This window comes from Anomaloglossus baeobatrachus, chromosome 11, assembly GCF_048569485.1.
Source record: "Anomaloglossus baeobatrachus isolate aAnoBae1 chromosome 11, aAnoBae1.hap1, whole genome shotgun sequence".
NCBI lineage: Eukaryota > Metazoa > Chordata > Amphibia > Anura > Aromobatidae > Anomaloglossus > Anomaloglossus baeobatrachus.
In genome coordinates, this window is record NC_134363.1 from 41,320,251 (window position 1) to 41,347,773 (window position 27,523).

General features: G+C 50.1%; 1 protein-coding gene across 1 annotated transcript in view; it reads right to left on the bottom strand.

Moving 5' to 3' along the window:
* Positions 1-9,209: 9,209 nt before the first annotated feature.
* Positions 9,210-27,523, bottom strand: part of NOSIP (nitric oxide synthase interacting protein) — a 102,238-nt gene continuing 83,924 nt past the window's right edge. Inside the window, exons 8-9 of the mRNA XM_075329295.1 lie at positions 12,649-12,757; positions 9,210-12,505 (exon numbers count right to left, since the gene is read on the bottom strand). Coding sequence (XP_075185410.1) covers positions 12,434-12,505; positions 12,649-12,757 — 181 coding nt within the window. The 3' untranslated portion in view covers positions 9,210-12,433. The remainder of the gene's footprint in view (positions 12,506-12,648; positions 12,758-27,523) is intronic.

The window sequence follows — 27,523 nt, forward strand, 5'->3', positions numbered from 1 at the left end:
GCCGCTGCCATGGTTATCACTGCGGCGCGGCTGGGACTGTTAGTGCGCCGGGGACTTCCGCGCCGACCGCGCTTATACGGCGGCCGCGCTTATAACTCGAGTCCCCGGCTTTTGCGGCCTAGTCTCGTTTTCTTCCCGCCCCCAGCCCTGCCAATCAGGGGAAGGGCGGGACGCTGTACAGGACGGCAGCACTGAGGGCTGGAGCATGCTTTGCATACTCCACCCCCCTCACTCTGCACAGTGGGGCACCAGTTCCCGCACTTTTCTGGGTCACGCCCACGGCTCCCTCCTCTCCTCAGGACGCCGGCAGCCATTCCTCTCAGCTCTGCTAACGCTGGAGAGGAGAGACAAGCTAAGGGAGACCCAGGCAGGATTTCTGGTGCCCACACAACCGCTTTGCGCAGGCGGTAAGCAGCACCTGTGGTGCTGGCCCCACTAGTGCAGAAGTGTACTTATAGATTATATGATTATAGACTATACTTTACACTGTATGGTGCACTGTTGATTTTTGTCTATATACCCTCCTGTATTGCTCAGAGGAGACAACAGCATGTCGTCCACAAATAGCAAGGATGCCAAAGCACAGACTTACTATGCTGCCTGTGCAGCATGTACGGCTATACTGCCGGCAGGTTCCACTGACCCTCATTGTGTGCAATGCTCGGCCCCTGTGGCACTTTCTCAGCCGGAGCCTCTGCTAAGGGTGGCCCAGGGAGATCCACCTGTTAACACTGTCCAGGTGACAGGGACGGAGTTTGCAGTTTTTACTGAAAGACTTTCTGAGACTATGGCTAAGATATTAGAAGCCTTGCAGTCCAGGCCGGCATCTCAAGCCAGGGGCACTGTGGTATCATTGTCCCCTGGTCCCCCTCAGTTGGAACAGCAATGTCCTCCCGGGGTGTCTCATGGATCCCAGGGTGAGGTCTCTGACACGGACCGCAGCCCCAGACCGATTAAGCGAGCTCGCTATGATATCCCCTCGACATCATCACAATGTTCAGGGTCTCAGCGAGAGGACTCTCTGTATGATGAAGCGGAGGTAGCTGATCAGGATTCTGATCCTGAAGCCGCTCTCAACCTTGATACTCCTGATGGGGACGCCATAGTGAATGATCTTATTGCGTCCATCAATGAAATGTTGGATATTTCTCCCTCAGCTCCTCCAGTGGAGGAGTCAGCTTCTCAGCAGGAGAAATTCCGTTTCAGGTTTCCCAAGCGTACAAAGAGTATGTTTCTGGACCACTCTGACTTCAGAGAGTCAGTCCAGAAACACCGAGCTTGTCCAGATAAGCGTTTTTTTCCAAGCGCCTTAAGGATACACGTTACCCTTTCCCCCCTGACGTGGTCAAGGGCTGGACTCAGTGTCCCAAGGTGGATCCTCCAATCTCCAGACTGGCGGCTAGATCCATAGTTGCAGTGGAAGATGGAGCTTCACTCAAGGATGCCACTGACAGACAGATGGAGCTCTGGTTGAAATCCATCTATGAAGCTATCGGCGCGTCTTTTGCTCCAGCATTCGCAGCCGTATGGGCACTCCAAGCCATCTCAGCTGGTCAGGCGCAAATTGACGCACTCACATGTACGTCTGCGCCGCAGGTGGCGTCCATAACCTCTCAAACGTCGGCATTTGCGTCCTACGCTATTAATGCTGTCCTGGACTCTGCGAGCCGTACGGCGGTTGCAGCCGACAATTCGGTGGCAATACGCAGGGCCTTGTGGCTACGGGAATGGAAGGCAGATTCGGCTTCCAAAAAGTGCTTAACTGGTTTGCCATTTTCTGGCGACCGTTTGTTTGGTGAGAGATTGGATGAAATCATCAAACAATCCAAGGGAAAGGAAACATCCTTACCCCAGGCCAAACCAAAAACACCTCAACAGAGGAGGGGACAGTCGAGGTTTCGGTCCTTTCGGGGTGCGGGCAGGTCCCAATTCTCCTCGTCCAAAAGGCCGCAGAAGGATCAGAGGAACTCCGACGCATGGCGGTCTAAATCACGCCCTAAAAAGACCGCCGGAGGTGCCGCTACTAAGGCGGCTTCCTCATGACTTACGGCCTCCTTACACCGCATCCTCGGTCGGTGGCAGGCTCTCCCGCTTTTGCGACACCTGGCTGCCACAAGTAAAAGACCGTTGGGTGAGAGACATTTTGTCTCACGGTTACAGGATAGAGTTCAGCTCTCGTCCTCCGACTCGATTCTTCAGAACATCTCCCGAGCGAGCCGAGGCTCTTCTGCAGGCGGTGGGCATTCTGAAGGCAGAAGGAGTGGTGGTCCCGGTTCCTCTTCAGCAACAGGGTCACGGTTTCTACTCCAACCTGTTTGTGGTTCCAAAGAAGGACGGGTCCTTCCGTCCTGTTTTGGACCTAAAACTGCTCAACAAACACGTAAAGACCAGGCGGTTCCGGATGGAATCCCTCCGCTCCGTCATCGCCTCAATGTCCCAAGGAGATTTCCTAGCATCGATCGATATCAAGGATGCTTATCTCCACGTACCAATTGCTCCAGAGCATCAGCGCTTCTTGCGCTTCGCCATAGGAGACGAACACCTTCAGTTCGCGGCACTGCCGTTCGGCCTGGCGACAGCCCCAAGGGTTTTCACCAAGGTCATGGCTACAGTAGTTGCGGTCCTCCACTCTCAGGGTCACTCAGTGATACCTTACTTAGACGATCTGCTGGTCAAGGCACCCTCTCAAGAGGCATGCCAACACAGCCTCAACGTTACTCTGGAGATTCTCTAGAGTTTCGGGTGGATCATCAATTTTCCAAAGTCAAATCTGACACCGGTCCAATCGCTGACATATCTTGGCATGGAGTTTCATACTCTTCCAGCGATAGTGAAGCTTCCGCTGGACAAACAGCGTTCACTACAGACAGGGTTGCAATCTCTCCTTCAAGGTCGGTCACACCCCTTGAGGCGCCTCATGCACTTCCTGGGGAAGATGGTGGCAGCAATGGAAGCAGTCCCTTTCGCGCAGTTTCACCTGCGTCCACTTCAATGGGACATCCTACGCAAGTGGGACAGGATGCCGACGTCCCTAGACAGGAACGTCTCCCTCTCTCAGGCAACCAAAGCTTCCCTTCGGTGGTGGCTTCTTCCCACCTCATTATCGAAGGGGAAATCCTTCCTACCCCCATTCTGGGCGGTGGTCACGACGGACGCGAGTCTGTCAGGGTGGGGAGCAGTTTTTCTCCACCACAGGGCTCAGGGTACGTGGACTCAGCAAGAGTCCTCACTTCAGATCAATGTTCTGGAGATCAGGGCAGTGTATCTTGCCCTAAAAGCGTTCCAGCAGTGGCTGGAAGGCAAGCAGATCCGAATTCAGTCGGACAACTCCACAGCGGTGGCTTACATCAACCACCAAGGTGGGACACGCAGTCGGCAAGCCTTCCAGGAAGTCCGGCGGATTCTGCTGTGGGTGGAAGCCACAGCATCCACCATATCCGCAGTTCACATCCCGGGCGTAGAAAACTGGGAAGCAGACTTTCTCAGTCGCCAGGGCATGGACGCAGGGGATGGTCCCTTCACCCGGACGTGTTTCAGGAGATCTGTTGCCGCTGGGGGATGCCGGACGTCGACCTAATGGCGTCACGGCACAACAACAAGGTCCCAACATTCATGGCTCGATCTCAAGATCACAGAGCTCTGGCGGCAGACGCCTTAGTTCAGGATTGGTCGCAGTTTCGGCTTCCTTATGTGTTTCCTCCTCTGGCACTGTTGCCCAGAGTGCTACGCAAGATCAGGGCCGACTGCCGCCGCGTCATCCTCGTCGCTCCAGACTGGCCGAGGAGGTCGTGGTACCCGGATCTGTGGCATCTCACGGTCGGCCAACCGTGGGCACTGCCAGACCGACCAGATTTGCTGCCGCAAGGGCCGTTTTTCCATCTGAATTCTGCGGCCCTCAACCTGACTGTGTGGCCATTGAGTCCTGGATCCTAGCGTCTTCAGGATTATCTCAAGAGGTCATTGCCACTATGAGACAGGCTAGGAAACCAACGTCCGCCAAGATCTACCACAGGACGTGGAAAATATTCCTGTCGTGGTGCTCTGCTCAGGGGTTTTCTCCCTGGCCATTTGCCTTGCCCACTTTTCTGTCCTTTCATCTCAATCAGGACATCTCCTTACCCTCGTTTTGTCCTCATCCAGTTCACCAATGTGAAAAGGATTTGCACTTGTTAGATCTGGTGAGAGCACTCAGACTCTACATTTCTCGTACGGCGCCCCTGCGCCGCTCGGATGCACTCTTTGTCCTTGTCGCTGGCCAGCGTAAAGGGACACAAGCTTCCAAGTCAACCCTGGCTCGGTGGATCAAGGAACCAATTCTCGAAGCTTACCGTTCCTCGGGGCTTCCGGTTCCCTCAGGACTGAAGGCCCATTCTACCAGGGCCGTGGGAGCGTCCTGGGCCTTGCGACACCAGGCTACGGCTCAGCAGGTGTGTCAGGCAGCTACCTGGTCGAGCCTGCACACTTTCACGAAACGCTATCAGGTGCATACCTATGCTTCGGCAGATGCCAGCCTAGGTAGGCGAGTCCTTCAGGCGGCAGTTGCCCACCTGTAGGACGGAGCCGTTACGGCTCTATTATGAGGTATTATTTACCCACCCAGGGACTGCTTTTGGACGTCCCAATTGTCTGGGTCTCCCAATTAGGAGCGACAAAGAAGAAGGGAATTTTGTTTACTTACCGTAAATTCCTTTTCTTCTAGCTCCAATTGGGAGACCCAGCACCCGCCCCTGTTTTTGTATACACATGTTGTTCATGTTAAATGGTTTCAGTTCTCCGATATTCCTTCGGATTGAATTTACTTTAAACCAGTTTATAATTTTTTTCTCCTTCGGGCTTTTGCACCAAAACTGATGAGCCCGTGGCAGCACGGGGGGTGTATAGGCTGAAGGGGAGGGGCTTTACACTTTTAGTGTAATACTTTGTGTGGCCTCCGGAGGCATAGCTATACACCCAATTGTCTGGGTCTCCCAATTGGAGCTAGAAGAAAAGGAATTTACGGTAAGTAAACAAAATTCCCTTCTTTTAATGTTGTATGCCAACTTAGTATTTTCAGGAGAAGGGGTTTTCCCTAAAATGGCGAGTTATTCCTTATCGTATAATTATGGGATAATAACTTGCCGGTTTAGGGGGGGGGGGGCTGTGTAATGCTTCACATTACCTGAGGGGGCGCTGTAGGAACAACACCTGGATTTGGTGAAACCCCCCCCAAGCTACAGCCAATTGGTGGAGATCAAAGCAGTTGAACAATTATCATATTTTTTTGCAACCCAAATTTAGAGGGGGGGGCAGGGGCAGGCAGTCTTATAATACGGTGGTGTCTTACCAGAGTGAGTACCCGAGCGGGACAGGAGGCTAGCATCCGCATACAGCACACCTGGACAAATGCCGGGGCCCTTCGACCGCCATGGGGCCCACTCACCGGCAGTGATTCATTGTGCGGTTCCCGGCCGAGTTCCAGGGACTGCAGTTCTCACGCTCCTAGCTGTCAGCCCTGCCCTCAGGGTCAGACTGGGCCACCAGGGAATCCCCTGGTAGGCCCCGGGTCCTTAGTGCCCTCCTGTGCTTCACAAAGGTCTCAGGCTGGTAACTGTGGGCTTGCTAGGGCAAGGGTCCCCAGGCGGCTCCACCAGCGGCAGTGCCGCTTGTTTCTATGTTGGCCGGGGCTGCACTGCGCCTTTAGTTGTTTGTGTGCCGACCTGGCCGTGTCAGTTAATAGACACAGCCGCGTCTGCTAACTGTGACGTCACTCAGCATGTCCAGCACTGCTGCTTCCTGCCGGAGAGGATCTGCAATGGAGCCTGCGGGCCAGACCGGAGACAAGCTGGGGGAAGGTCAAGAACTCATATGTGTCTGTATGTGGTATGTGTATGTGTGTGTGTATACACACACACTGTATTCTTTGGGTAGCAGAGCTGTGTGTATGTATACAGCAGTGCTTTGTATAGTGGTGTTCTGTGAATGAAAGCAGCAGAGCTGTGTTTTGGTTTTTTTTTGTTTGTTTTTTTTTCTTTGCCTGTACATCAGGGTGCATGTGTGCAGAACAGTTTTGTGTATGTACTCTTTGGGCAGCAGAGGTGTGTGTGTGTGTATATGTGTATATATATGTGTGTATATATATATATGTGTGTGTGTATACACACACGCGCGCACACACACACACACACCCCTCTGCTGCACACATACCACATACAGACACATAGGAGTTCTTGACCTTCCTATAAATTATAATTCTGCACAGCTCTGCTTTATACATACACACACAGCCCCCGATAGCACTGCTAAACACATCTCTGCTGCATATGTATAGACACAAACACATAGCTCTACTGCCCTCATGGACACTGCACTACTACACACAAAGCACTGCTATATTTATATAATATATACACACACCCCGAGGACTAAGCCACTCACCCCAGTATAACGCCCCCAGAGATGATTGCCACTCCACTAACATTTATGCGCCCCTCAGTAACGTCTATACCCCTCCTGTGATTATATAATTATTGTAGCCCCCAGCCCCTCCTGTGATGTATGTGCACTGTGCACGACCATATCTATTAGCCCAGAAGGAGCTGGACAGTGAGTGAGGTTGCTGACTTCCCTAAATTAATGCGTGTGTGTATATATATATATATATATATATATATATATATATATATATATATATATATATATATATATAGGTGTGTGTATATGCATCTATGACCTATATATCTAGGTATGTCATTGTATATGGCTATATATTTGTCTGTTTATATGTATTTTTCTGAATTTCTTTTTAAATATGTACATATGCCTGTATGTGTACATGAATAACCTGGAGGCGGTGGCAGTAGCGGGTGTCCCAGAAACTGTCGGCGGTGCAGGCTTCAAATAATGGCACCTGGAGACAGCGCATGCGCAGATTGAGCTCAATAAGCTGAGATCTCATCTGTGCACATGCCACCTCTGCTGCTGGAAGATCTACAGTTAGGTCCAGAAATATTTGGACAGTGACACAATTTTCGCGAGTTGGGCTCTGCATGCCACCACATTGGATTTGAAATGAAACTTCTACAACAGAATTCAAGTGCAGATTGTAACGTTTAATTTGAAGGTTTGAACAAAAATATCTGATAGAAATTGTAGGAATTGTACACATTTCTTTACAAACACTCCACATTTTAGGAGGTCAAAAGTAATTGGACAAATAAACCAAACCCAAACAAAATATTTGTATTTTCAATATTTTGTTGCGAATCCTTTGGAGGCAATCACTGCCTTAAGTCTGGAACCCATGGACATCACCAAACGCTGGGTTTCCTCCTTCTTAATGCTTTGCCAGGCCTTTACAGCTGCAGCCTTCAGGTCTTGCTTGTTTTTGGGTCTTTCCGTCTTAAGTCTGGATTTGAGCAAGTGAAATGCATGCTCAATTGGGTTAAGATCTGGTGATTGACTTGGCCATTGCAGAATGTTCCACTTTTTTGCACTCATGAACTCCTGGGTAGCTTTGGCTTTATGCTTGGGGTCATTGTCCATCTGTACTATGAAGCGCCGTCCGATCAACTTTGCGGCATTTGGCTGAATCTGGGCTGAAAGTATATCCCGGTACACTTCAGAATTCATCCGGCTACTCTTGTCTGCTGTTATGTCATCAATAAACACAAGTGACCCAGTGCCATTGAAAGCCATGCATGCCCATGCCATCACGTTGCCTCCACCATGTTTTACAGAGGATGTGGTGTGCCTTGGATCATGTGCCGTTCCCTTTCTTCTCCAAACTTTTTTCTTCCCATCATTCTGGTACAGGTTGATCTTTGTCTCTTCTGTCCATAGAATACTTTTCCAGACCTGAGCTGGCTTCATGAGGTGTTTTTCAGCAAATTTAACTCTGGCCTGTCTATTTTTGGAATTGATGAATGGTTTGCATCTAGATGTGAACCCTTTGTATTTACTTTCATGGAGTCTTCTCTTTACTGTTGACTTAGAGACAGATACACCTACTTCACTGAGAGTGTTCTGGACTTGGACAGTTGATGTTGTGAACGGGTTCTTCTTCACCAAAGAAAGTATGCGGCGATCATCCACCACTGTTGTCATCCGTGGACGCCCAGGCCTTTTTGAGTTCCCAAGCTCACCAGTCAATTCCTTTTTTCTCAGAATGTACCCGACTGTTGATTTTGCTACTCCAAGCATGTCTGCTATCTCTCTGATGGATTTTTTCTTTTTTTTTCAGCCTCAGGATGTTCTGCTTCACCTCAATTGAGAATTCCTTAGACCGCATGTTGTCTGGTCACAGCAACAGCTTCCAAATGCAAAACCACACACCTGTAATCAACCCCAGACCTTTTAACTACTTCATTGATTACAGGTTAACGAGGGAGACGCCTTCAGAGTTAATTGCAGCCCTTAGAGTCCCTTGTCCAATTACTTTTGGTCCCTTGAAAAAGAGGAGGCTATGCATTACAGAGCTATGATTCCTAAACCCTTTCTCCGATTTGGATGTGAAAACTCTCATATTGCAGCTGGGAGTGTGCACTTTCAGTCCATATTATATATATAATTGTATTTCTGAACATGTTTTTGTAAACAGCTAAAATAACAAAACTTGTGTCACTGTCCAAATATTTCTGGACCTAACTGTATGGGCTGGAGGTTGCACGTGCGCAGGTGAGATCTTGAGCCGAGTGCTCCATCTGCGCACGCGCCATTATTTGATCTCCTCACCGCCCCTAGCCCAGCTGCTGCAGACCCTTCCTCCTGCAACCCCTCTCCACCACCTCCCGGTAAGCTATTCAGATTTTAAGACGCGACCCCCCCTCCCCCCCTCACTTTCCCTTCCAAATTTTTGGAAGGAGAAATGCGTCTCATCTGAAAAATATAAAAAAAGGAGGGGAGCCAGCACTGCTTATGAATGGCATGCAACAATGAAGAAATAAAAAGTGTAAAATTCACAAATTCATTCCTACTGTAACAATTCAATGAGATTTTTTGCAAATGATTGATCAATGATTTGAGCCCCCCTGCCCCGTCACGGCAAACGCTATATTATAAATTATTATGTACCATAAGGTCTCATATAATCATCTGAAAAATATGGCACTCTTTAGTTAAAAGTAAACTAATGGACACCAAAACATCATTTTAGGCGACTCCTGATCAATAAATGCATCACACATCTACACGAGAAGGATTTCCTCGGAGGACGTAGGAAGAGGAGAGGCAAATGTTTTCTATTGTCTTTATTGAACGTTAATCAAGAAATTTAGTACATTGTGATAACTCAAGTTTCATGTGGATAAACAAAAAAAAAAATTTCTAACCTGAAAATAAGCACTAGCATAATTTTTTAGTCCGATGATAAGACTGCTTGTGGACCTTTGGTGATGTCACAGGTATGTGACCAAAGGTCTCTTAACTGCAAGAGTCTACAGGACCGGAACAGAAGACAGGCTCGCATTAGGGGGTAAAGCAAAGCAAACTGGGGAAGATCATGAGCCCTCATTCTCCAAGGCACCCCCTACCAATTGTATTTTGAGGTTAAGGACCTTTGGTGACATCAGTCATGTGATCATGAGGTCTCTAATGGAAGGAGTCTAAAGGACCTGAACAGGAGACAGGCTCATATTAGGGGGAAGGGAAGGCCAACTAGGTAATTTCACAGGGGCCTCATTGTTCAAGGGGCCCCTACAATTTCTATCCTGAGGTTGACTACTTAAGGACCTTTTGGCGACATCACAGTCATGTGACCTTGATGTAACCAAAGTGCTCAACTACAAAACTTATTTTTTTTGTTTCTTAAGAATCAATGGGGGAAAAAAAAGCCCCTAAAAATAAGCCCTAGTGCATCTTTTGGACCAAGAAGAAAAGAACACAGGACCTACAGTCACACATGGTGGAGGTCTGAGATGTTTTTGTTTTTTTTGTTTCTTAAGAATCAATGGGGAAAAAATCCTCTAAAAATAAGCCTGGGCGCTTCTTCAAAACAAAAAACATGCAAGTCCCGGTCTTAGTACCATTTTTAAAAAAAAAAAAAAATATCAAAAGTTGTCCTGATCTCCAGCTATCAATGTCCGTCCAGTAGCTTCATTTCCACAGTTTGTGCTCAATAAAGGAAAGTGTTTTCTACTGTGGTTCTTGACCTCTTGTTGGTGAGCCAGCTACTTTGCCTATCTATGCAACGGCCATGAAAAAAGAAAAGGGGCTGGCTGAGATACAGGGAGCCGACAGCCAGCCCCCTCCATACACACAGCTTACATCAATAGGTTTTATTAGGAACACACAAAAAATAAAAAAGTCAACTGGACAACATTTTAAGGAATTTTCTTTGGTTTCGGAAAACCCCTTTGCCCCGCAGCAACTTTTATTTTTTTAAAACTGAGCTTTACTCCCCTTCCCCAGGTCCAGAGTTTAGTCTCTGCTACTGCTCCTGGTATCTCAATCTATCAGTGAAGGCAGTGGCATAAGCTGCTGAGCTCAGTGATTGGCTGCAGCCACTGGAAAGTGACTCAAAGCCGGACCTGGTGAGGGGCAGTAAACCAACTGCAACCGGGGAATAAGGCTGAACACTGTAAAATGAAAACTTTTACAACGTCTATAAAACTTAACGGAACGGCGTGGTGAGTTTATGAATATGGAGGTGACACTATTTAGCTTGGTGTCTTCTGTTTGAATACAAAGCTAAAAACTCATTTACAGCACCACATCTCTATACAGTCAGCCAGCACAGCGAAGGAGCAAACATGATAAATTATATAATTCTGAATAATAACATTGTACATACCCATACAGAAAAATAGCATGACACATCAACTGAAAGAAAAAGTCCTAATTTCTGTGGTCTTGCAGTAATGGACCCCCGTGCTCGGTACTCGTAACTAGTGATGAGCGGGCACTACCATGCTCGGGTGCTCTGTACTCGTAACTAGTGATGAGTGGGCACTACCATGCTCGGGTGCTCTGTACTCGTAACTAGTGATGAGTGGGCACTACCATGCTCGGGTGCTCTGTACTCGTAACTAGTAATGAGTGGGCACTACCATGCTCAGGTGCTCTGTACTCGTAACTAGTAATGAGTGGGCACTACCATGCTCAGGTGCTCTGTACTCGTAACTAGTAATGAGTGAGCACTACCATGCTTGGGTGCTCTGTACTCGTAACTAGTAATGAGCGGGCACTACCATGCTCGGGTGCTCAGTACTGGTAACTAGTGATGAGCGAGCACTACCATGCTTGGGTGCTCTGTACTCGTAACTAGTGATGAGTGGGCACTACCATGCTCGGGTGCTCAGTACTCGTAACTAGTGATGAGTGGGCACTACCATGCTCGGGTGCTCTGTACTCGTAACTAGTGATGAGCGGGCACTACCATGCTCGGGTGCTCTGTACTCGTAACTAGTGATAAGCGGGCACTACCATGCTCGGGTGCTCTGTACTGGTAACTAGTGATAAGCGGCACTACCATGCTCGGGTGGTCAGTACTCGTAACTAGTGATAAGTGGGCACTACCATGCTCGGGTGCTCAGTACTCGTAACTAGTGATGAGCGAGCACTACCATGCTCAGGTGCTCAGTACTCGTAACTAGTGATGAGGGGGCACTACCATGCTCAGGTGCTCTGTACTCGTAACTAGTGATGAGTGGGCACTACCATGCTCAGGTGCTCTGTACTCGTAACTAGTGATGAGTGGGCACTACCATGCTCGGGTGCTCAGTACTAGTAACTAGTAATGAGTGGGCACTACCATGCTCGGGTGCTCAGTACTCGTAACTAGTGATGAGCGGGCACTACCATGCTCGGCTGCTCAGTACTAGTAACTAGTGATGAGCGGGCACTATCATGCTCGGGTGCTCAGTACTAGGAACTAGTAATGAGTGGGTACTACCATGCTCGGGTGCTCAGTACTAGTAACGAGTGGGCACTACCATGCTCGGGTGCTCTGTACTCGTAACTAGTAATGAGTGGGCACTACCATGCTCGGGTGCTCAGTACTAGTAACGAGTGGGCACTACCATGCTCGGGTGCTCTGTACTCGTAACTAGTAATGAGTGGGCACTACCATGCTCGGGTGCTCAGTACTAGTAACGAGTGGGCACTACCATGCTCGGGTGCTCTGTACTCGTAACTAGTAATGAGTGGGCACTACCATGCTCGGGTGCTCAGTACTAGTAACGAGTGGGCACTACCATGCTCGGGTGCTCTGTACTCGTAACTAGTAATGAGTGGGCACTACGCATGGTCTGCGTTGCAAAGAGGAAAAGTCACATAACCTCTGCCAGTCCATTTATGCTGTGGATTTTTCTCCACCACGTGTGTGAGTGTTACATTGTAAAGCCCCATGTATTGTGCACACAGACCCCGGATCGGATTGTCCAGTAGAACATAAGTAATGTGTATGATGAGCTAGGAGGACAGGAGAACACACGGAGGGATTTGGGCTGATGACGCGGTATCACGCCTGCATGACCGGCCGAGCTTCTTTAGCTTCCAGCTGAACTCCAGACCCGGAGAATCCCGTCCCTCCCTGTAAGAAAAAAGCAACACAAATCCTCTATTACACGATGGTGGGACGCGCCGGCAACCATGTGACCGGGCAGCAGCACACAGAACGATGACAAAGAGAAGCCGATCTGTGACAATTAAGGGGGGCAGAATATGTCTCCATACCCTCTGCAGCACGATGATGTCCCTCTCGGTCAGCTTGTCCCCGCTGATCGGATCCGTCATATCCTTTTTGATTAGTTTTTCAACACATTCCAGGGTAACCACCGCACCCCTGCAAAACAGAGCATGCAATGTAAATATGATAACGCAGGGAACATTACTGTGATATTGGGCAGCGGTCACTTCTGGAGAAACTTCAGAGACCCCTCCAGCGCCATAGTCCATACATAGTCCAGTGACCATGCTATGGATAAGTGAATTGGGCCAGTCAACATCAAGCTGACAAGTATGGTGGTGCAGAGTATATATATATATATATATATATATATATATATATATATAAAATAAATAAATAATAATAAAAAATAATGAATAATAAAAAAATAAATATAATATATATAAAAAAATATATATATTTATTTTTTTATATAAAGAAATAACAAATATATTTTTTTTTATATTTTTTTATTTCTTTTTTATATATATATATATATATACATATATATATATATTATATACATATACATATATATATGAATTTTTTTTCATATATATATATATATATATATATATATATATATATATATATATATATATATATATATATATATATATAAAGAAGGGAATTTTGTTTACTTACCGTAAATTCCTTTTCTTCTAGCTCCAATTGGCCAATTGGGAGACCCAGACAATTGGGTGTATAGCTATGCCTCCGGAGGCCACACAAAGTATTACACTAAAAGTGTAAAGCCCCTCCCCTTCTGCCTATACACCCCCCGTGCTCCCACGGGCTCCTCAGTTTTGGTGCAAAAGCAAGAAGGAGGAAAAAATTATAAACTGGTTTAAAGTAAATTCAATCCGAAGGAATATCGGAGAACTGAAACCATTCAACATGAACAACATGTGTACACCAAAAAACAGGGGCGGGTGCTGGGTCTCCCAATTGGAGCTAGAAGAAAAGGAATTTACGGTAAGTAAACAAAATTCCCTTCTTCTTTGTCGCTCCATTGGGAGACCCAGACAATTGGGACGTCCAAAAGCAGTCCCTGGGTGGGTAAATAATACCTCATAATAGAGCCGTAACGGCTCCGTCCTACAGGTGGGCAACCGCCGCCTGAAGGACTTGCCTACCTAGGCTGGCATCTGCCGAAGCATAGGTATGCACCTGATAGTGTTTCGTGAAAGTGTGCAGGCTCGACCAGGTAGCTGCCTGACACACCTGCTGAGCCGTAGCCTGGTGTCGCAAGGCCCAGGACGCTCCCACGGCCCTGGTAGAATGGGCCTTCAGCCCTGAGGGAACCGGAAGCCCCGAGGAACGATAAGCTTCGAGAATTGGTTCCTTGATCCACCGAGCCAGGGTTGATTTGGAAGCTTGTGTCCCTTTACGCTGGCCAGCGACAAGGACAAAGAGTGCATCCGAGCGGCGCAGGGGCGCCGTACGAGAAATGTAGACTCTGAGTGCTCTCACCAGATCTAACAAGTGCAAATCCTTTTCACACTGGTGAACTGGATGAGGGCAAAAAGAAGGTAAGGAGATATCCTGATTGAGATGAAAGGGGGATACCACCTTAGGGAGGAATTCCGGAACCGGACGCAGAACCACCTTGTCCTGGTGAAACACCAGGAAAGGAGCTTTGCAAGACAACGATGCTAGCTCAGACACTCTCCGAAGTGAAGTGACTGCTACTAGGAAAACCACTTTCTGCGAAAGGCGTGCGAGAGAAATATCCCTCATTGGCTCGAACGGTGGTTTCTGAAGAACCATCAGCACCCTGTTCAGATCCCAGGGTTCTAACGGACGCTTGTAAGGAGGGACGATGTGACAAACCCCTTGCAGGAATGTGCGTACCTGTGGAAGTCTGGCCAGGCGCTTCTGAAAAAACACAAAGAGCGCAGAGACTTGTCCCTTAAGGGAGCCGAGCGACAAACCCTTTTCCAATCCGGATTGAAGAAAGGACAGAAAAGTGGGCAAGGCAAATGGCCAGGGAGAAAAACCCTGAGCAGAGCACCACGACAGGAATATTTTCCACGTCCTGTGGTAGATCTTGGCGGACGTTGGTTTCCTAGCCTGTCTCATGGTGGCAATGACCTCTTGAGATAATCCTGAAGACGCTAAGATCCAGGACTCAATGGCCACACAGTCAGGTTGAGGGCCGCAGAATTCAGATGGAAAAACGGCCCTTGAGACAGCAAGTCTGGTCGGTCTGGTAGTGCCCACGGTTGGCCGACCGTGAGATGCCACAGATCCGGGTACCACGACCTCCTCGGCCAGTCTGGAGCGACGAGGATGGCGCGGCGGCAGTCGGCCCTGATCTTGCGTAACACTCTGGGCAACAGTGCCAGAGGAGGAAACACGTAAGGGAGTTGAAACTGCGACCAATCCTGAACTAAGGCGTCTGCCGCCAGAGCTCTGTGATCGTGAGATCGTGCCATGAATGCCGTGACCTTGTTGTTGTGCCGGGACGCCATTAGGTCGACGTCCGGCATCCCCCAGCGGCAACAGATCTCCTGAAACACATCCGGGTGAAGGGACCATTCCCCTGCGTCCATGCCCTGGCGACTGAGAAAGTCTGCTTCCCAGTTTTCCACGCCCGGGATGTGAACTGCGGAGATGGTGGAGGCCGTGGCTTCCACCCACATCAAAATCCGCCGGACTTCCTGGAAGGCTTGCCGACTGCGTGTTCCACCTTGGTGGTTGATGTAAGCCACCGCTGTGGAGTTGTCCGACTGAATTCGGATCTGCTTGCCTTCCAGCCACTGCTGGAACGCTTTTAGGGCAAGATACACTGCCCTGATCTCCAGAACATTGATCTGAAGTGAGGACTCTTGCTGAGTCCACGTACCCTGAGCTCTGTGGTGGAGGAAGACTGCTCCCCACCCTGACAGACTCGCGTCCGTCGTGACCACCGCCCAGGATGGGGGTAGGAAGGATTTCCCCTTCGATAATGAAGTGGGAAGAAGCCACCACCGAAGGGAAGCTTTGGTCGCCTGAGAGAGGGAGACGTTCCTGTCTAGGGACATCGGCTTCCTGTCCCATTTGCGTAGGATGTCCCATTGAAGAGGACGCAGGTGAAACTGCGCGAAAGGGACTGCCTCCATTGCTGCCACCATCTTCCCCAGGAAGTGCATGAGGCGCCTCAAGGGGTGTGACTGACCTTGAAGGCGAGATTGCAACCCTGTCTGCAGTGACCGCTGTTTGTTCAGCGGAAGCTTCACTATCGCTGAGAGAGTATGAAACTCCATGCCAAGATATGTCAGCGATTGGACCGGTGTCAGATTTGACTTTGGAAAATTGATGATCCACCCGAAACTCTGGAGAGTCTCCAGAGTAACGTTGAGGCTGTGTTGGCATGCCTCTTGAGAGGGTGCCTTGACCAGCAGATCGTCTAAGTAAGGTATCACCGAGTGACCCTGAGAGTGGAGGACCGCAACTACTGTAGCCATGACCTTGGTGAAAACCCTTGGGGCTGTCGCCAGGCCGAACGGCAGTGCCGCGAACTGAAGGTGTTCGTCTCCCATGGCGAAGCGCAGGAAGCGCTGATGCTCTGGAGCAATCGGTACGTGGAGATAAGCATCTTTGATATCGATCGATGCAAGGAAATCTCCTTGGGACATTGAGGCGATGACGGAGCGGAGGGATTCCATCCGGAACCGCCTGGTCTTTACGTGTTTGTTGAGCAGTTTTAGGTCCAGAACAGGACGGAAAGATCCGTCCTTCTTTGGAACCACAAACAGGTTGGCGTAAAAACCGTGACCCTGTTGCTGATGAGGAACCGGGACCACCACTCCTTCTGCCTTCAGAGTGCCCACCGCCTGCAGCAGAGCATCGGCTCGCTCGGGAGGCGGAGATGTTTTGAAGAATCGAGTCGGAGGACGAGAGCTGAACTCTATCCTGTAACCGTGAGACAAAATGTCTCTCACCCAACGGTCTTTTACCTGTGGCAGCCAGGTGTCGCAAAAGCGGGAGAGCCTGCCACCGACCGAGGATGCGGTGTGAGGAGGCCGTAAGTCATGAGGAAGCCGCCTTGGTAGCGGCACCTCCGGCGGTCTTTTTAGGGCGTGACTTAGACCGCCATGAATCGGAGTTCCTCTGATCCTTCTGGGGCCTTTTGGACGAGGAGAATTGGGACCTGCCCGCACCCCGAAAGGACCGAAACCTCGACTGTCCCCTCCTCTGTTGGGATGTGTTTGGTTTGGCCTGGGGTAAGGATGTTTCCTTTCCCTTGGATTGTTTGATGATTTCATCCAATCTCTCACCAAACAAACGGTCGCCAGAAAATGGCAAACTGGTTAAGCACTTTTGGAAGCAGAATCTGCCTTCCATTCCCGTAGCCACAAGGCCCTGCGTATTGCCACCGAATTGGCGGATGCTACCGCCGTACGGCTCGCAGAGTCCAGGACAGCATTAATAGCGTAGGACGCAAATGCCGACGTTTGAGAGGTTATGGACGCCACCTGCGGCGCAGACGTACGTGTGAGTGCGTCAATTTGCGCTTGACCCGCAGAGATAGCTTGGAGTGCCCATACGGCTGCGAATGCTGGAGCAAAAGACGCGCCGATAGCTTCATAGATGGATTTCAACCAGAGCTCCATCTGTCTGTCAGTGGCATCCTTGAGTGAAGCCCCATCTTCAACTGCAACTATGGATCTAGCCGCCAGTCTGGAGATTGGAGGATCCACCTTGGGACACTGAGTCCAGCCCTTGACCACGTCAGGGGGGAAGGGATAACGTGTATCCTTAAGGCGCTTGGAAAAACGCTTATCTGGACAAGCTCGGTGTTTCTGGACTGACTCTCTGAAGTCAGAGTGGTCCAGAAACATACTCGTTGTACGCTTGGGAAACCTGAAACGGAATTTCTCCTGCTGAGAAGCTGACTCCTCTACTGGAGGAGCTGAGGGAGAAATATCCAACATTTGATTGATGGACGCGATAAGATCATTCACTATGGCGTCCCCATCAGGAGTATCAAGGTTGAGAGCGGCCTCAGGATCAGAATCCTGATCAGCTACCTCCGCTTCATCATACAGAGAGTCCTCCCGCTGAGACCCTGAACAATGTGATGATGTCGAGGGAAATTCCCAGCGAGCTCGCTTAGGCGGTCTGGGGCTGCGGTCCGTGTCAGAGACCTCACCCTGGGATCTATGAGACACCCCGGAAGAACATTGTTGTTCCGAATGAGGGGGACCAGGGAGCAATGATTCCACAGTGCCCATGGCCTGAGGTACTGGTCTGGACTGCAAAGCTTCTAATATCTTAGCCATAGTCTCAGAAAGTCTTTCAGTAAAAACTGCAAACTCTGTCCCTGTCACCTGGACAGTGTTAGCAGGTGGTTCCTCCTGGGCCACCCTTAGCAGAGGCTCCGGCTGAGTAAGTGCCACAGGGGCCGAGCATTGCACACAATGAGGGTCAGTGGAACCTGCCGGCAGTATAGCCGTACATGCGGCGCAGGCAGCATAGTAAGCCTGTGCTTTGGCACCCTTGCTTCTTGTGGACGACATGCTGTTGTCTCCTCTGAGCAATCCAGGAGGGTATATAGCCAAAAATCAACCGTGCACCATACAGTGTAAAGTATAGCCTATAATCATATAATCTATAAGTACACTTCTGCACTAGTGGGGCCAGCACCTCAGGTGCTGCTTACCGCCCGCTCAAAGCGGTTGTGTGGTCACCAGAATCCCTGCCTGGGTCTCCCTGAGCTTGTCTCCCCTCTCCAGCGTCAGAAGAGCTGACAGGAATGGCTGCCGGCGTCCTGAGGAGAGGAGGGGGCCGTGGGCGTGCCCTAGAAAGTGCGGGAATCTGGTGCCCCACTGTGCACAGTGAGGGGGGTGGAGTATGCCAAGCATGTTCCAGCCCCAGTGCTGACGTCCTGTACAGCGTCCCGCCCTTCCCCTGACTGGCAGGCCTGGGGGCGGGAAAAAAGTGAGACTAGGCCGCAAAAGCCGGGGACTAAAGTTATAAGCGCGGCCGGCGTATGAGCGCGGTCGGCGCGGTAGTCCCCGGCGTACTAACATTCCCAGTCGCGCTGCAGTGTGAAATGGCAGCGCGCGGTAGTCCCCAGTAACACTAACACACCCAGCCACGCTGCAGTGTGTGATGGCACAAGCGCGGTCAGCGCTGCGGTCCCCGGCGCACTAACACACCCAGCAATGCTGGAGTGTTTCTGTGCGCTGTCCCTACGGGGACACAGAGTACCTCAAAGTAGCAGGGCCTTCTCCCTGACGATACTCGGCTCCTTATCCAGCAGAGTCCCCAGGAGCTGTGGATGGAGCACGGCCTCAGTGCCTGGAGACCGATTAGGATCCCACTTCACCCAGAGCCCTAAGGGGATGGGGAAGGAAAACAGCATGTGGGCTCCAGCCTCCGTACCCGCAATGGGTACCTCAACCTTAACAACACCGCCGACAAGAGTGGGGTGAGAAGGGAGCATGCTGGGGGCCCTGTTATGGGCCCTCTTTTCTTCCATCCGACATAGTCAGCAGCTGCTGCTGACTAAGCTGTGGAGCTATGCGTGGATGTCTGCCTCCTTCGCACAAAGCATGAAAACTGAGGAGCCCGTGGGAGCACGGGGGGTGTATAGGCAGAAGGGGAGGGGCTTTACACTTTTAGTGTAATACTTTGTGTGGCCTCCGGAGGCATAGCTATACACCCAATTGTCTGGGTCTCCCAATGGAGCGACAAAGAAATTAAATATATATATATATATATATATATATATATACATATACATATACATACCTACACATATACATATAATATATATATGAATTTTTTTTTTTTCATATATATATATATATATATATATATATATATATATATATATATATATATATATATATACATATATATACACACACACATATACACACACATATATATATTATATATATATATATATATTATATAAAACATAGTCTATGACGTTCCCTGGGTCACATGAGGTGTCTGTGTAAAATTTCGTGATTGTAAACGCGACGGTGCGGATACACTTTTCGTTTCACTATTTCCCCATTATGTAGATAGGGGCAAAATTGATTGGTAAATGGGAACGTGCGGGGTTAAAATTTCGCCTCACAACATAGCCTATGACGCTCTCGGGGTCCAGACGTGTGAGTGTGCAAAATTTTGTGGCTGCAGCTACGACAGTGAAGATGCCAATCCCGGACACACACACACATACATACATACACACACACATACACACACACACACAATTATATATATATATATATATATATATATATACACACACACACACACACACACACACACACACACACATATACACACACATATTATATATATATATACATATATATATACATATACATATACACACACTCATGGCCGAAGCTGTTGGTACCTTTGCAATTGTTCCATAAAATGAAGTATTTCTCCCAGAAAATTATTGCTTTTACATGTTTTGTTATACACATGTTTGAAGCATGTGTTGCTCGTTCAAACTCCCCTGTGGCAAATTACAGGTGTGGGCAATATGAAAATCAGACCTGAAACCAGTTAAAAAGAAGGGAATTTTGTTTACTTACCGTAAATTCCTTTTCTTCTAGCTCCAATTGGGAGACCCAGACAATTGGGTGTATAGCTACTGCCTCCGGAGGCCACACAAAGTATTACACTTAAAAGTGTAAAGCCCCTCCCCTTCTGCCTATACACCCCCCGTGGGATCACGGGCTCCTCAGTTTTAGTGCAAAAGCAAGAAGGAGGAAAGCCAATAACTGGTTTAAAAACAAATTCAATCCGAAGAAACATCGGAGAACTGAAACCATTCAACATGAACAACATGTGTACCCGAAAAAACAAAAATCCCTAAGAAAACAGGGCGGGTGCTGGGTCTCCCAATTGGAGCTAGAAGAAAAGGAATTTACGGTAAGTAAACAAAGAAGGGAATTTTGTTTACTTACCGTAAATTCCTTTTCTTCTAGCTCTAATTGGGAGACCCAGACAATTGGGTGTATAGCTACTGCCTCCGGAGGCCACTCAAAGTATTACACTTAAAAGTGTAAGGCCCCTCCCCTTCTGCCTATACACCCCCCGTGGGATCACGGGCTCATCAGTTTTAGTGCAAAAGCAAGAAGGAGGAAAGCCAATAAACTGGTTTAAGCAAATTCAATCCGAAGGAATATCGGAGAAATGAAACCATTCAACATGAACAACATGTGTATACAAAAAAACAGGGGCGGGTGCTGGGTCTCCCAATTAGAGCTAGAAGAAAAGGAATTTACGGTAAGTAAACAAAATTCCCTTCTTCTTTGTCGCTCTATTGGGAGACCCAGACAATTGGGATGTCCAAAAGCAATCCCTGGGTGGGTAAAATACTACCTCGTAATAGAGCCGTAAAAACGGCCCCTGTCTACAGGTGGGCAACCGCCGCCTGAAGGACTCGTCTGCCTATGCTGGCATCCGCCGAAGCATAGGTATGCACCTGACAGTGTTTCGTGAAAGTGTGGAGGCTGGACCAGGTAGCCGCCTGACACACAAGCTGAGCCGTAGCCTGGTGCCTCAAGCCCAGGACGCAACCACCGCTCTGGTAGAATGGACCTTCAGCCCTGAGGGAACCGCAAGCCCAGCAGAACGATAAGCTCGAGAATTGGTTCCTTGAACCACCGAGCCAGTCTTGATTTGGAAGCCTGCGACCCTTTACGCTGGCTAGCGACAAGGACAAAGAGTGCTTCCGAGCAGCGCAGGGACGCCGTACGATCGATGTAGAGTCTGAGTGCTCTCACCAGATCTAATCAAGTGCAAATCCTTTTCACATTGGTGAACTGGATGAAGAGAAACAGAGGGTACGAGGATACCCTGATTGAGATGAAAAGGGGGGGATACCACCTTAGGGAGAGATTCCGGAACCGGACGCAGAACCCCTTGACCTGGTGAGACACCGGGAAGGGGACTTTGCACGACAATGCTGCCCCGACAGACACTCTCCGAAGTGAAGTGACTGGTCCTAGGAAAACCACTTTCTGCGAAAGGCGTGAGAGAGAAAAATCCCTCATAGGCTCAAATGGTGGTTTCTGAAGAACCATCAGCACCCTGTTCGAATCACAGGGTTCTAACAGCCGTTTATAAGGAAGGACTAAGCGGCAAACCCCCTGCAGGAACGTGCGTACCTGAGGAAGTCTTGCTAGGCGCTTCTGAAGAAAATACAGAGAGCGCTGAGATTTGTCTCTTAAGGGAGCCGAGCGACAACCTTTTTCAAAACCGGATTGCAGGAAGGAAAGAAAGTAGGCAAGGCAATTGGCCAGGGAGAAACTCCCTGAGCAGAGCACCAAGATAAGAATATCTTCCACGTTCTGTGGTAGATCTTGGCAGATGTGTGTTTTCTGGCCTGTCTCATAGTGATGATGACTTCTTGAGATAACCCTGCAGATGCTAGGATCCAGGACTCAATGGCCACACCATCAGGTTGAGGGTCGCAGAAATCAGATGGAAAAAAAAAAAAAACGAACCTTGAGACAGCAAGTCTGGTCGGTCTGATAGTGCCCACGGTTGGCCTACCGTGAGATGCCACAGATCCGGGTACCACGACCTCGTTGGCCATTCTGGAGCGACGAGGATGGCGCGGCGGCAGTCGGACCTGATCTTGCGTAACACTCTGGGCAACAGTGCCAGAGTTGGGAACGCATAAGGGAGTTGAAAACTGCGACCAATCCTGAACGAAGGCGTCTGCCGCCAGAGCTCTGTGATCGTGAGACCGTACCATGAATGCCGGGACCTTGTTGATGTGCTGAGACGCCATTAGGTCGACGTCCGGCATCCCCCAGCGGTAACAGATCTCCTGAAACACATCCGGGTGAAGGGACCATTCCCCTGCGTCCATGCCCTGGCGACTGAGAAGTCTGCTTCCCAGTTTTCTACACCCGGGGTGTGGACTGCGGATATGGTGGAGGCCGTGGCTTCCACCTACATTAAAATCCGCCGGACTTCCAGGAAGGCTTGCCGACTGCGTGTTCCTCCTTGGTGATTGATGTAAGCCACCGCTGTAGAGTTGTCCGGCTGAATTCGGATCTGCTTGCCTTCCAGCCACTGCTGGAAGCTTTTAGGGCCAGACACACTGCCCTGACCTCCAGAACATTGATCTGAAGGGAGGACTCTTGCTGAGTCCACGTACCCTGAGCACTGTGGTGGAGAAAAAACTGCTCCCCACCCTGACAGACTCGCGTCCGTCGTGACCACCGCCCAGGATGGAGGTAGGAAGGATTTCCCCTTCGACAATGAAGTGGGAAGAAGCCATCACCGAAGAGAATCTTTGGCTGCCTGAGGGAGGGAGACGTTTCTGTCGAGAAACGCCGACTTCCTGTCCCATTTGCTAAGGATGTCACATTGTGCAACCCTGCTGCAGTGACCGCTGTTTGTCCAGCGGAAGTATCACCATCGCCGATAGGGTATGAAATTCCATGCCCAGATATGTCAGCGATTGTGCCGGTGTCAGATTTGACTTTGGAAAATTGATGATCCACCCGAAGTGGAGAATCTGTAGAGTAGCGTTGAGGCTGTGTTGGCATGCCCCTTGAGAGGGTGCCTTGACAAGCAGAACGTCCAGGTAAGGAATCACCGAGTGTCCCTGAGAGTGGAGGACCGCTACTACTGTTGCCATGACCTTGGAGAAAACCCGCGGGACTGTCGCCAGGCCTAAAGGCAGTGCCACGAACTGAAGGTGTTCGTCTCCTATGTTAAACTGCAGGAAGCGCTGATGCTCTGGAGCGATCGGCACGTGGAGATAAGCCTCCTTGATATCGATCGATGGAAGGAATCTCCTTGGGACCTTGAGACGATGACGGAGCGGAGGGATTCATCCGGAACCGCCTGGTTTGACGTGTCTGTTGCCCTGACGGAAAGACCCGCCATTTTTTGGGACCACAAACAAGTTGGAGTAAAAACCGTGACCCTGTTGCTGACAAGGAACCGGGACCACCACTCCATCTGCCTTCAGCGTGCACACCGCCTGCCTGAGAGCCTCGGCTCTCTTGGGAGGCGGAGATGTTCTGAAGAATCGAGTCGGAGGACGAGAGGAGAACTCTCTCCTGTAACCGTGATTTAGGCCGTGAATCGGCATTCCTCTGATCCTTCTGAGGCCTTTTGGACGAGGAGAATTGGACCTGCCCGCGCCCCGCAAGGACCGAAACCTCGACTGTCCCCTCCTCTGTTGGGGTATGATCGGTTTAGCCTGAGGAAAGGATGTATCCTTTTCCTTTTGATTGTTTGATGATTTCATCCAGTCGCTCACCAAACAAGCGGTAACCAGAGATTGGCAAACTGGTTAGGCACTTTTTGGAAGCAGAATCTGCCTTCCCTTCTCGCAACCACAAGGCTCTGCGTATTACCACTGAATTGTCGGACGCAACCGCCTTCCGGCTCGCCGAGTCCAGGACAGCATTGATTGCGTATGACGCAAACGCTGACGTTTGAGATGTCAAAGACGCAGCCTGCGACGGAGACATACGTGTGACTGCCTCAATTTGCGCTTGAGCCGCTGAGACCGCTTGGAGCGCCAAGACGGCTGCGAAGGCCGGAGCAAAAGACGCGGCAATAGCTTCATAGATGGATCTGAACCAGAGCTCCATCTGTCTGTCAGTGGCATCTTTGAGTGAAGCCATATCTTCCACTGCAACTAAGGATTTAGCCGCTGGAGATAGGCGGTCCACATTGGAACACTGAACCCAGCCCTTGACCAAAAGGGAAGAGATAACGTGTATCCTTAAGGCGTTTGGAAAAAAACGATATCTGGACAAGCCTGGTTGTTCTGGACTGCCTCCCTGAAGTCAGAGTGATCCAGAAACGTACTCAATGTACGCTTGGGGAACCTGAAATGGAACTTCTCCTGCTGAGAAGCTGACTCCTCAGGCGTAGGAGCTGAGGGAGAAATAACCAACATTTGATTGATGGACGCCGTAAGATCGTTCATTACGGTATCACAATCAGGTGTATCCAGGTAGAGAACGTTCTCAGGATCAGAATCCTGATCAGATACCTCCGCCTCATCATAGAGAGAGTCCCCATGCTGAGACCCTGAATGATGCGGTGATGTCGAGGGATGCTCCCAGCGAGGTCGCTTAGGGGGTCTGGGACTGCGGTCCGAGTCAGACCCCTCACCCCGGGATCCCTGAGACACTCCAGGAGCACCTTGTTGTACCAACTGGGGGGGGGACCAGGGGCAATGAAACAACAGTGCCCATGGTCTGAGAGACCGGTCTGGACTGCAAGGCTTCTAGTATCATAGCCAGACTGCAAGGCTTCTAGTATCATAGCCATAGTCTCAGAAGTCTGAAGTAAATACTGCAAACTCCGTCCCCATCACCTGGACCATTAGCAGAGACTCCGGCTGAGTAAGTTCCCCAAGGGCCGTGTATTGCATACAATTGGGGTCCGTGGAACCTGCCGGCAGTATAGCCGTACATGCTGTACAGGCTGCATAGAAAACCTGTGCTTCTGCACCCTTGTTTTTCACAGACGATATGCTGTTAACTCCCCCGAACAATCAAGGAGGGTATATAGCCAAAATACAAAAGTGCGGCCGAACAGTGCAATGTATAGCGTACAAGCATATATCTATATGTGCATTTCGGCACTAGTGGGGTCAGCACCACAGGTGCTGCTTACCGCCCGCTCACAGCGGTTGTGTGACCACCAGAATCCCTGCCAGGGTCTTCCCAAACTTGTCTCTTTTCTCAGCCACAGAAAAAACTGACATGAATGGCTGCCGGCGTCCTGTGTAGAGGAGGAGGCCGTGGGCGTGCCCCAGAAAGTGCGGGAATCCGGTTTCACACTGTGTACAGTGAGAGGGGTGGAGTATGCAAAGCATGCTCCAGCTCTCAGCGCTGCCGTGCTGTGCAGCGTCACGCCCTTACCCTGACTGGCAGGCCTGTGGGCGGTAACGAAGTGAGACTAGGCCGCAAAAGCCGGGGACTCGAGTGAGAAGCGCGGGCCGGCATATAAGCCCTGGTCGGCGCGGAAGTCCCCGGCGCACCACAAGTCCCAGCCGCGCCTGATAAAAATGGCAGCGGCGGTTAGCGCGGCAGTCCCCCAATAGTCTAACACACCCAGCTACGCTGTAGTGTGCGATGGCACCAGTGCGGGCAGCGCCGCCGTCCCTGGCGCACTAACACACCCAGCAGTGCTGCCGTGTGTCTGTGCGCGGACCCCTTTATGGGGACACAGAGTACCTTAATCGTAGCAGGGCCATGTCCCTGAAGATACTCAGCTCCATGTCCAGCAGCGTCCCAGGGGCTGTGGATGGAGCACGGTCTCCTGTGCCTGGAGACCGATAAGATCCCACTTCACCCAGAGCCCTAAGGGGATGGGGAAGGAAAGCAGCATGTGGGCTCCAGCCTCCGTACCCGCAATGGGTACCTCAACCTTAACAAACACCGCCGACAAAAGTGGGGTGAGAAGGGAGCATGCTGGTGGCCCTAGTATGGGCCCTCTTTTCTTCCATCCGACATAGTCAGCAGCTGCTGCTGACTAAACAGTGGAGCTATGCGTGGAATGTCAGCCTCCTTCGCACAAAGCATGAAAACTGATGAGCCCGTGATCCCACGGGGGGTGTATAGGCAGAAGGGGAGGGGCCTTACACTTTTAAGTGTAATACTTTGTGTGGCCTCCGGAGGCAGTAGCTATACACCCAATTGTCTGGGTCTCCCAATAGAGCGACAAAGAAATTCCCTTCTTCTTTGTCGCTCCTAATTGGGAGACCCAGACAATTGGGACGTCCAAAAGCAGTCCCTGGGTGGGTAAAATAACACCTCGTGATAGGGCCGTAAAACAGCCCTTTCCTACAGGTGGGCAACCGCCGCCTGAAGGACTTGTCTACCTAGGCTGGCGTCCGCCGAAGCGTAGGTATGCACCTGATAATGCTTGGTGAAAGTGTGCAGACTCGACCAGGTAGCCGCCTGGCACACCTGCTGAGCCGTAGCCTGGTGCCGTAATGCCCAGGACGCACCCACGGCTCTGGTAGAATGGGCCTTCAGCCCTGAGGGAACCGGAAGCCCGGCAGAACGATAGGCTTCCAGAATTGGTTCCTTGATCCACCGAGCCAGGGTGGATTTTGACGCTTGCGACCCTTTACGCTGACCAGCGACAAGGACAAAAAGTGCATCCGAGTGGCGCAGGGGCGCCGTGCGGGAAATGTAGATTCTGAGTGCTCTCACCAGATCCAACAGATGCAAATCCTTTTCACATTGATGAACTGGATGAGGACAAAAAGAAGGTAAGGAGATATCCTGATTGAGATGAAAGGGGGATACCACCTTAGGAAGAAACTCGGGAATCGGGCGCAGAACCACCTTGTCCTGGTGAAATACCAGGAAGGGAGCTTTGCATGACAGCGCTGCTAGCTCGGACACTCTCCGAAGAGACGTGACCGCTACTAGAAAGGCCACTTTCTGTGAAAGGCGAGAAAGGGGAACATCCCTCATAGGCTCGAAAGGCGGCTTCTGGAGAGCAATTAGAACCCTGTTCAGATTCCAAGGTTCTAATGGCCGCTTGTAAGGAGGAACTAAGTGGCAAACTCCCTGCAGGAACGTGCGTACCTGAGGAAGTCGGGCTAGGCGCTTCTGAAAAAATACAGATAGCGCTGAGACTTGTCCTTTAAGGGAGCCTAGCGACAAACCTTTTTCCAAACCGGATTGCAGGAAGGAAAGAAAAGAAGGTAATGCAAATGGCCAGGGAGAAACTCCCTGAGTAGAGCACCAAGATAAGAAAATCTTCCACGTCCTGTGGTAGATTTTGGCGGACGTTGGTTTCCTAGCCTGTCTCATGGTAGCAATGACCTCTTGAGATAATCCTGAAGACGCTAGGATCCAGGACTCAATGGCCACACAGTCAGGTTCAGGGCCGCAGAATTCAGATGGAAAAACGGTCCTT